The sequence below is a fragment of the Pleurodeles waltl genome, chromosome 3_2, assembly GCF_031143425.1.
Source record: "Pleurodeles waltl isolate 20211129_DDA chromosome 3_2, aPleWal1.hap1.20221129, whole genome shotgun sequence".
Classification (NCBI taxonomy): Eukaryota; Metazoa; Chordata; class Amphibia; order Caudata; family Salamandridae; genus Pleurodeles; species Pleurodeles waltl.
This window is the reverse complement of record NC_090441.1, coordinates 199,119,055-199,130,167: the sequence shown is the minus strand read 5'-3', so window position 1 is coordinate 199,130,167 and position 11,113 is coordinate 199,119,055. Positions and strand designations below refer to the sequence as shown.

The 11,113-nt window shown below is 48.0% G+C and overlaps 1 protein-coding gene across 2 annotated transcripts in view; it reads right to left on the bottom strand.

Moving 5' to 3' along the window:
- Positions 1-1,135: 1,135 nt before the first annotated feature.
- The window catches only part of PTPRN (protein tyrosine phosphatase receptor type N), a 328,193-nt gene continuing 318,215 nt past the window's right edge, over positions 1,136-11,113 (bottom strand). The window contains exons 22-23 of one of the 2 annotated variants that reach the window (XM_069227162.1): positions 5,680-5,753; positions 1,136-1,400 (exon numbers count right to left, since the gene is read on the bottom strand). In XM_069227162.1, the coding sequence (XP_069083263.1) occupies positions 1,329-1,400; positions 5,680-5,753 (146 nt within the window). In that variant the 3' untranslated portion in view covers positions 1,136-1,328. The remainder of the gene's footprint in view (positions 1,401-5,679; positions 5,754-11,113) is intronic. The other variant, XM_069227164.1, reaches the window with a different exon arrangement.

Sequence of the window (11,113 nt, the reverse complement as noted above, 5' to 3'; positions counted from 1 at the left end):
CTTTCCACCCAGACAGAACCCTAAGGTGTAACAATTCCATACCCAACCTTGGGGGCATCAACATCTGTAGGGTCTTTTATGAGTAGGAAATGTTTTTAATCCTCCTTGAGCAGTGGGGGCTCAAGGACAGGTGCAGGAAATACTTTGTGTGCTCATGGATGGGTTGGTGTAACATCCTAGAAGATGTCTTCCATCTGACCATTTATCGGGTAACATTCCTTATATCTGAAGTGTGTCCTCCTCGTGGGGCATCCAAAGGTTGAGTTGGGCCTGAGTACTAAGCAGGATCATCCTGAGCCTTCATGTGCCACCCTCCTCAGGGGCAGATTCCTTGCTCCAGGCACATGTGCCCAACCTGTCCAGGCTTACCTTTAACAGTTACCACCAGTTACATCCCTAGTTGTGGGCCTTGGCCAGTGGCACCTGAGTGACTGTGATCAACATATGAACCGCCTCTGTTTTTTCTCAACAACCTGTGTCCACAGGAGATTGGCCAATGTTGAGGCGGGGTGTCACCATCAACAAATGAGGAGGTGCCTGTGGCATGCAGAGGGAGGGCAGTTGTGCACAATATTCAGGTGGCCTAAATTCTCCTGGAGATGGACTATCATAGCTGTGATTGGAAAGGATTCCTTCAACATTGGACATCACTGGCTCTAAAATGGCGGCTGCAGGAGCTGGTAAAAACAGAGGAACTGACTCTAAAATCCAAGTCACATCAAGAGCTAACAGCATCTTACATGATTGGGGGCCCTTCACTCACTCAGTAACTCACAGTTAACGATTCACACAGTACAAAATGAAGGGCTCCTACTGCAGAGAGGCTATCATCTCCAAGCTTCGGAATCCACAAACCAGGGTCACTGTTTGCAGGCAAAACACAGCAGGAAGTTGCTCCTCTTCTGCAGCGCATTCACTGATGGAAGTGGACAGCAGAACTATGGGACTCATTGCAGGACACAGGCTGCATCCTGCAGGAAGCGGGCCACAGACTGTGACACTCACTGCAGGAAGAAGACTGCCTTCAGCAGGGATTGCGCTGCAGGAAGCGGGCTGCACAATGACACTCACTGCAGGAAGGACGGATTGTATTGTTTAGGTCTCATACTGCAGGAAGAGGTATGCTTTTCTTTTTAGGACTTGCACAGCAAAACATGATCTGTCTTCTGTAAGACTCACACTGCAGGAAGAGGACTGCCACCTGTAGGGCTCACTGCACACAGGCTGCTGCCCGGTAATTTGAGGTCCCTGGGGCAGTTATCAGGGGTTAGGCAAATGAGCAGATGGCTGGTGGAAAAGGGTAAGAGGCAGAGTGGTGCATTCATGGATCACTGCGGCAGCGCCTTCAGGATGGCGTTCACTTCTTCTGCCACAGCTGTGAGCGCAAACTCGAACTGGTCCTGGAGAGGAAGAAAGATGCACAATTACCCTCAAGTACTCAGACTGTAGCACCATCAACCCTTTGTCAAGGTCTACCGTCAACAGACCTGCAACCATAGGCAATACCCCAGCATTAACATGCCACTCCCAGGCCTTGGCCACCCTACCCTAAGAATTAATCCTGCTTCACACACACTTCACCAGCATCACTGTCTTAGCAGTAACCTAGCCTGGCTTCAGGCTTTTCCCAGTGACTGCCCTGTGCTTGTGCCTTGCTTACTCAGGCCACAACTGTGGAGCATAAGGGTCATATTTATAACAGGGACTACAGTCCGCTTGCACCATGCAACGTGGTGCATGATCGACGCAAGCCCAAATATGATTGATGAAGCCATTCAAGGCCACCTTTGCGTGGCCCTGAGTAGCTTCCTAAATCTGTAGTAAAGTAACACAGGGCACATCACTGCCCCAGGGAGGCGCTCCATTGGTGTTCCCATGCAACATCCATGGATTTTGGCGGATTCCCAGATTTACCAGAAGTGGTAAACCTGGGAATGAGCCAAAATGCTAAGCCATCCCAGGTGAGGTGTAGTGCGGAGATATATCTTTATTTCTCGTTTTTGCTCTTCTTTCCCATTCTGCAGCACACAAAGAAAGAGGAAAATGCCTCAGAAGATTGTTTTTGTGCATGAAGGTGCAATCGGCCTTACAGCGCAGACACCTTGCACCACGCTGCAAGGGTCCCTGCATTGGCGCTAGGCAGCCAAAATGGCACCAGTGCAGGGACAAAGGAAGGAATGCAGCATATTCTTTTAAATATAGCGCATTCCTGCCCCTTCCTTGTCACGCACAGGCACATTCCCAAGTTTACAAGGTCTTGTATATCTGGGAACGCGATGTAAACCATGGGAGTTGCGTGGGCACACCCATGCAACGCCCATGGAATGCCTACCCAGGGCAGAGTAAAGCAACACTGCAACTTATGCTACGTTACTCCATATCTTTGGAGCCACTCAAATTCATGCAAAATGGCTTTGTGTCCCTTCAAAAATATGACTTAAAGTTTGAGTTGCTCATGCGCCACGTCACGTGGCACAAGAGCGACGCAAACCAGTTCATAAATATGGCCCTTCATATCTCCCCTCTTTAGCGACTCGAATGAGTGACCCATCAATAGTGACATACTGTTGTATGTTCCCAAGGACGACTGCAGTGGTCATCCTGTGGAAAGAACTGTAGTAGGCCTCGCTATAAGCTCTTCAAGAGAACTCCTGGAACCCGCATGAATATGGAGAGTGACTATAAGTGTTCAGGACCCAACAGGGAGGCAGATTTATAATTCTTTCAGGAAGTGCAACACAGCAAGTCACCTTGCTGGACTGCGCTGCATGAAATGGGAAGGGCAGGAATGCACCATATTTAACATGACATGGCACATTCCTGCCCTTTTCAAATACTGATGCACTTTAGGTTGCTTAGTGCCAACGCAGGCACCCTTGCGCCATGGTGTAAGGGTGTCTTCATTAAAGGCAGGATTGTTTTTGTGCAGGCAGGAAACACCTTCCTGCACAAAAACAATCCTGAGAGGGATGTTCTTCTTTCCACATGCGCTGCAGAATGCAGCACACATGGAGAGAGGAAAAAACAAGGAGAAATAAAGATATTTCTCCCCGTTACACCTCTCCTGGGTAGGCGTAGCATTGTGACGCATTCCCAGGTCTACCACTAATGGTAAATCTGGGAATGTGCAAGAATCCATAGGTGGACATGTGGGAACACCCACGCTCCACCCATGGAAGGTCTCCCTGCCTCAGAGTAACGCAAGGCAGAGGTCTGTGGTGAGTTGCATTACTCTACATTTATCAAGCCAGGCAAGATCACGCAAGGTAGCTTTGCATGTCTTGATACATCTCAGTTAGGGTTCCCCTAGATTTAGACCAATCCAAAATCTATACCACTTGTGGGCTTGGGGTAAGGGAGTGACTCAGGTAGAGAAGGTCATTAGAATATAACAATACTTTGTCCTCCAGCTCTGGGGTCTGTGCAGAGGTCATTACTCTCTTGTCCAGACATAGCTTAGCTCTCAGAGGCTCATCTTCTAACACAAAAAGATGGGGTGATAGCAGACATCCCTGGTGGGTACCCCGACCGATGAGGAAGAGTTCCAACAAAACACAATCAGTCCTCAACCTTCCTATGGATCCTTTATAAAGTAAACACATGTAAGAGATACATTTTGACCCAAAGTTTGTCCTATAAAGAAGAAGAACCATATATTCCCTATCCAGGTTATCAAGAGCTTTTTATGAGACTAGCCGAGGATTAGACAAAGAATACTGGATCTGGTTATCCAATGCAGGGTGTTAAATAAATATTTGAAGTTATGGCGCCTTTGAAAAGAGTAAATTACTTTTGTAGTACCGCCACAAGACGATTTGCAGGGGACTTGGACAAGACCGTGGTGTCTGCAATAATAAGTGAAACAGTTCTACAAAAGTTGCACTGATTTGCTGGTTGGCTCGGCTCCAGGAGCGTAACTGTAAGTGTCTCACAACCCTCCTTAGGGGTCCCCTCTTTAGTGGGAGGAAACAAACAGTTTGAGTACGGGCTGAGCTAGAGTATCTAAAAGAAGGTACAGAGATTCCCTGGGAAATCTTTAGGCCTAAGGCTTTCCTGGTGGAGATATTGATGACAGTGTCTGAGACATCCTCTATCAAAAAGTCGTCATCCATAATATCCAGTTCAGGCTTTAAGAGCCAGGCTACGTGAAGGGTCGCTATGAACTCCGAGAGCTTCCTTTGGGCATTAAGGTCTCTGGGCCCAGAAACGTTTTAATAATATTTAGTGAGTTTCTGTGCCATTGCTGTTGGCTCCACTATCAATTCTCCAATTTCTGCTAGCACTTCCCTAATTGATTTTTGAAGCGTGTCCTCCATCGTGACAGAAACATCAAAAGGCAGCGGCTCCAAAAATCCAACACACGTCCCTGTGTCCAGCCAACTGGAGACAGGCTCAGGAAGATCATAAGGACTGCAATGGGAGAGCAAACCTCCAGTGAACCCTCCCCACCGACCAGGCTGAAGACAGCTGTGTCTGACAGAAGAAAGCAGGGCGGGTTCTCACTCCAAAGTCTTGGCTGAGGCAGCAGTAGTTGGTATACCGACTCCAGTCACACAAAATGAAGTAACACTAAGATGGCGTCCAGGGGCAGACTTTAAGGGCCAGATTTAAGGGAAAATGACAGTGAGAGTTGCTGCGCCAAATTTGGCAGAGTCGTGCACCTTCATTTTCAAAACTCGGAGATTACTAAAATATGGCGCACCCGTGTATTTCCCCCGGCGCTACATTTTCTGCCGTGAGCCAATGCAGCACCCTTGCCCCTTAGTGCAAAGATGGCTGTGTTGAGGGGGAGATTGTTTTTGTGCAGGAAGGGGCACAATTTTAAATGGCAATTTGCTTTTTCTATGTGTGCTGCAAAATGCAGCACACACAGAAAGAGCAAAAAACGAGGAGAAATTAAAACATTTTCACCACCCTGGGGTGGCGTTAGATTTTGGCGCTGCCTCAGGTTTAGGAAAAACTTGTAAATCTGAGGCAGCGTCAAAATGCCCAGAGCATCACCCATTGCGTGCCCCTTCCACGCAAAGTGCTGCGTGTGAAGGGGCTGTACTTACAAGGTGGCATTAAGCCACAAAAAGTGGCTTAACGCCACCTTGTAAATACGACGCATGGCATAGCGCCACCAGAGCATCAAAAAAAGTGACGCTCCGGAGGCGCTACAGTCTCTTAAATATGCCACTAAGTCTTTCCACCTCACTGACTGCGTAGCAGTCTCACCAGTGAAGCAGAGGTGCTGCAGTTTACCTCTGTGTGCTTTGCAAGTTACTGTTAAGTATGGGCCTGATTTTGATATTAGCGGACGAGTTACTTCGTCGCAACGGTGACGGGTATCCCATCCGCCCAAATCCCAATTCCAATATATCCTATGGGATTTAGATTTCAGCCATCAGAACATCCGCCACCATTGCCATAGAGTGACTTGTCTGCTAATAGCTAAATCAGGTCCAATATCCTGCCGGTTCTCAGAGACTTTTCTTTGCCTTGACCATTAGTTGCATTCCCACCAGATGCTACACAGTTTGCTGTTTATAATGTGTTGTTAATGCAGATGTTTCCACGCCGGATGATGGAACTTTAGGGAAGATCACATGCTGGTGTACTATAAGGATTGCCTCAGCAACAGCCCCATTTTCCCAGACTACATCTATCGCGACTGGTTGAATATCAAACCCGCCTCACCTTAGTGCGGACCATCCCGGGCCTCTGGTCACGGATGTGCTCCAGGGAGGCAGCAATGTCAATTTCCTTCACACCTGGCAATAGGGAAGAAAGAGATGATAATAATGAGACGTGGCATCATCAGAGAGAAGAATGATAATATTCACACATAATAATGATGATGATACACATGGTAAAGAGGAGGACAATGTTGACATGTATGCTGACATACACGGCAGGGAGAAGAACATTAGTGACATCTACTGTGAAACACACCTGACCGAGGAGGGAATAATGATGAGATCTGTCCTGTCAGACGTGAAACCAAGGGGAAGAGGAAGGGGAGGAAGGCTGGCTTCATGGCAGAAGGATGAATGGTGAGTGGACATTCTGTGACACACAAGGCAGAAAGGGCAACAAAAACCCAACACACAGCAAGAAGGGGAACACTAATGTGACATGATCTGTCGCATCTCGTGGGAGAGGCAAACATGAAGGAGCACATCCTGCTTCTGAAAGGAGATGGGGAGGCAAGTAAGATGCCTATTAATCTCACAAGGCACAAGTGGGAACAATGAGAGGTGTCTTGGCTCACATTGCAGAACTAGAAACAGTGAGGTGACCTATCCCAACACAACAAAAGCGAGAGCAATAACTGAAGACATCACCACAGGTAACCAACACATGACTTATCCTGAGACAAGGCAGGAACGCTCAAGTCAAAAATCCTGACCAATAACAGAAAAGGAACTGTGCAATATTGCTTGACAGAGGGTGGTGCAAGTTAGCAACTGACCAAGGACTGAATCCTTTGGTCTCTAGGGGAAGCAGAGGCCTGTAGCCTGCTTCTGGTCAGTGTCTATTTAAGTAAGCCGTGGTCTGCCAGGACCACACATGCTCAAGCCGCCGCTCTACTGATGCAGGAACCGCCTGCCATATTTAGACACCTGCGCCAGGCAGGCAGGGATGTCTGCGCCTTCACTGAAGCAGTGGCTTAGTGCAGAGTGAATACTCTCCCTACACATGTGGGGCTTTGCACACTTCCCTGACCCAGAATGACTTTGCCTTGCATGGTGGTCCTGCGCAGGGGAAATGAGTGATGGTGACTCTGCCTGACCCTTGATGGAGTCAGCCGAGGCTCTACCATCAGAAACCCTGTGGTTCCCCCACCCAGTGCAATGTATTCTAGTTTTAGATTTGGGAGTGTTTGTCAGATTTCTTGGTTTGCCAGAGCTGAGCACGTGCCGAGGTTGAGATCAAAGTTAAAAACTAGAGGTATATTTACAAGCCCCTTGCTGTACTGCCCTACGCCACAGAGAAAGGGCAGAAATGTGCTGTAGTTACAAGATACAGTGCAGTTCTGTCCTTTCCCCTCTGCTGGTGCACAACGGGCTGCCTAGCGCCAACGCAGGCATCCTTGCACTGTGGTGCAAAGGTGTCTCTGTTGCATGTAGGATTGTTTGTGTACAAGGGACACCTTCCTGCACTAAAACAATCCAGAGGCATTCTCCACATGATAAGAGGAAACAATGAGGAAAAATACAGATATTTCTCCTTTTTGCGCCTCCCCTGCAGAGGCGTACACTTTTAACACAATCCCAGGTTTACAGTTTTTTTAAAATCTGGGAATGCGTCAAAAGCCATGGGTGTTGCGTGGGGAAACCGACGGCAAGGCCCATGGAATGCCTCTCTGACGCAGTGTAAGGCAACCAAGTGACTTGCTCTGCAGGGCCTCACACCATATCTACAAGGCCATGAAAAGCCCAGTAAAGTGGCTTTGCGTGGCCTTGTAGACATGGGTCTGCACTACGCCCCGCTGGAGCATCACAAAAAGTGGTGCACCGGTGGGGCACGGGGATTGGTAAATATGCTCCTTAGACTCCTGGCTCATTTGCAGTATTGTAACCCAGTGGCAGTAGATTGCAAGGAGGTAGAAGGACCAAATCCAGCCAGAGCCTTTAGTTTGCTGTTGTACTTCAGTCTTGAGATGTATTTGCATATCATTTACCTAAGACTCGAAATAGAGGCTTTGAGTTCATCAGAATGTCATGAGATCAATAAAGTTGAGGATTAATGGGGAGAGGATGACTAGTTGTGAGACCCTGTATGTGACTGTCGAACCTTTTCCAGTGACCAAACTGAGATGAATTTAGGGGGAGCAGTAAGAGACTCAGGTGGTCTCTTTAGGGGTACACTGAGGGTCTTTTGCAAAATGTGTTGATGCAGCTGACAGACCCAACTGAATCAGCATGGAAGGCCTGCTGGCATCAGAGATGGAATGCTTTCACCCTAGACTGTGATTAGGGTGGTGTAACTGCGTTGCCAGCAGTAGAACTGGAATGGGTTGTTCATGGCGATGAAGTGTGACTCCACCGGGTCTTGGGCCCCTATCTGCTAAACCTCTGCATCACCCTTGAGTGATGCAAGGTGACACAAGGAAACACAAAGGCTTATTTGACATTTAGAAAGCCACGCAAGGCGTGATTGCCGTGGCTCTGTGTGGCTTTGTAAAGAAATGTAACGAAATGCGGTGGTTTGCACTGCTTTGCGCTGCATTACTTGGTAGGCATTCCATGGGTGCAGCATGGGCGTTCCCAAGCACCCACTCATGGATTTCACACAATTCCAGATTTACTAGGGTTTTTAAAGCTGGAATCCTGTGAAATCTGTACGTCTTCCACAGAGAGGCATAACAAGCAGAAATAATTTTTAATTCTCCTCCTTACTTTGTTATGCAGCACTCATAGAAAGAGGAAGCCATCTCTTAGGGTTGTTTTGTGCAGGAAGGTGTCCAGTCTTCCACAAAATAATCCTGCCCGTGACATGGGTACCCCTGCAGCCACAAGTGCACCAGCAGCGGACGAGAGCTGAAGAATGCCACATCTTTCTAAATACGGCGCTCCCCAGCTCGTTCCCATTCACACACCATAGCCCTGCATTATGTGACTTCTTAGTAAATCCGTCCCTTGGAATGTAGCATTCACTGTTTCCTTCAGTATTTCAAGTATATATGGTATAATCTAGAGATGTCACTGAGGATTCCTAGGGGTTAGGAACACAAGGCCGTTTTACTAATATGTCACACAATGCAACACAGCTAGTGAATTTGCTGGGCCGTGTTGTGTTAAAGGAAGAGAGCAGAAATGCGTCATATTTACAAGAAAAGCAACACTTCTGCTCTTGCCTTGCGCTGATGCACTGCGTGCTGCCTTGCGCGACTGTAGGTGTCCTTGTGCCATGCCAAGGGGGATACGTTCCTGCACAAAAATAATCCTAAGGGGAAATGTAATTTTTCTCAGGCCTTCATCACTGCCATAGGCACATGGATGCCCACCCATCTGTGAATTTCAAGCCGCTTGATAAATGTGTCATTTTTGTGGATAATCTGTTTACTGCAGGACTGGCATCTGTAATGTCATATGGTGGTGTAGGTGCGCTTAGATTAGGCCTCTCACCTCCAGGCCTGGAAGCGGGGTGTGCAGGCTGTGGTGCAGAACTCTGTTGTTCTGTTGAGACCTTAGATCTTCACTCATCCGTAGTCTCCACCGTGGATGCCCAACTAATTCCAACCAATGAGTGTACTGCTTCCTCACTGCTTGGTCAGCAACAATAAGGGTCATCACAGCTTCGCACAAGGAATCTGGTGGCCTCCCCTGGCATGCAGGTGCCATCTCAGGCAGGATGAGGTTTACCTCTGGCGCAATGCTGTCCATGCTTGGCACTGAGGGCATATTTAGAAGCCCTGCGCACCGCTGGTGCATCACTATTTGTTTGAAGCACCAGCGGCGCAGGCTGCGGGGCCAAATCTACAAGACCACGTAAAGCCGTCTTGCTTGGCTTGTCATGGCCTTGTAAATATGGCCCCTTTTCACACATAACTCTGCATGAAAGGGGTGTTCCATAGATGTTGCTGGTGTGCTCCCCTGCAACACCCATAGAATTTGAGGCATTCCCATATTTACAAGGTTTCGTAAACCTGGGAATGCATCAGTTTCCTACGCCACCCAAGGGGTGGCATAAGGGTGGCACAACGGGGAGGAATAACATTATTTCTCCCTGTTTTTCCCCTTTCATTCTGCAGGACACATAGTGCAGAAGTGGCATCTGTAGTGTCACTCTTGTGATTGTTTTTGTGCAGGAAGGTGTCTCTTCCTGTGCTAGGTGGCGTCATACAGCTTCACTTTACTCCATCCATTCTGCCCTTGAGTGGCAATGAAGCCACACATAAGCACAACCCCTGCACGTTGGTGTCACTTTCTTTCTTGACCCTGTCCACACCCTCGGACGAGGAGTCCTACAAATATCAGAGGTACCAATTTGCAGATCTGTAATTAGATTAGGGACATTTTTAGATGGAAAAAGAGACCATTCCACTGAACAGGGGGGAAGGAGGGCGGAGAGGAGTCTAGGGTTAAATATTGTATCCACTAGAAAGTGCGTTACCAAAGGTAAGTACCTTGTTCTTCTGATGAATACTTGTAGCCACAGATTCCTCACCCTTAGAATAGACACCAAAGCAGTACCTACCAAGGTGATGGGTCTGCAAAATGGCTCAGACCATTGTGAGCATGTGTACCGATGACCACGTCGCAGCCTGACACGTCACAGACCAGGCACTCCGTGTGCCAGCACAGTGGTAGCAGCCTTGGCCCTGGTGGAATGGGTCTTTAACCCCACTAAAGGCTATTTCTTTGCCAGTGCAGAGGAGTATCCACCCTGTGAAAGTCCTTTTCTGTGCTGCTATGCCTTTCTTTGTCCCACAGAACTCCCCAAATAGTTGATTGTCTACCCAATGGTCTTTGGTGTGATCAAAGTAAAAGGTCAAAGTCCTTCTGGGGTCCATCCAGTGGCATCTCTGATCTTCTGAGGTGTGAGGCTGGACAAAGTACGATGGGAGAGTGATGTATTGAACACACAAAAGGTGATGGGAGGAAGCAACATGTTTAAACACTGGCAGTCACTTGGGGTATCATTTGAACCCATTGCTTTTACCCACCATGCCACCTCAGTTTGTACCCAGCCATATGCAAATCATTCTTGAGGCTGCTCTAATAGGCACAGTCCAGCACAAACTGTCAGGCCAAGTCCTCCCTGAACAGGAACACAAGCAACTCAACACTGGTTTCAATCTGATTGGGGCTAGTCAGTCGAGTGTAGATTAGTTCCAGTGGCACAGTAAACATGGGTGATGTATTACCAAACATGAAAAGCAACTTTAGGCAAAAAAGTCACCTTGCTTCTCAGCCCCTCTCTGTCTGGGAAAAAGGTGCTGTAGGGCAGCTGCACCAAGAGAGCTTGGAGTCAAAGTCACTGTGACCAGAACCACCGGATTAGATTTATCTAAGTTTTATTTCATTCTTGTGCCACACAAGGGTGACGCAAAACCTAGATGAGATTTACCAAGCCACGTAAGGCTACCTTGTAAGGCCCTGCACGACTTGCTAAATCTAGAGTA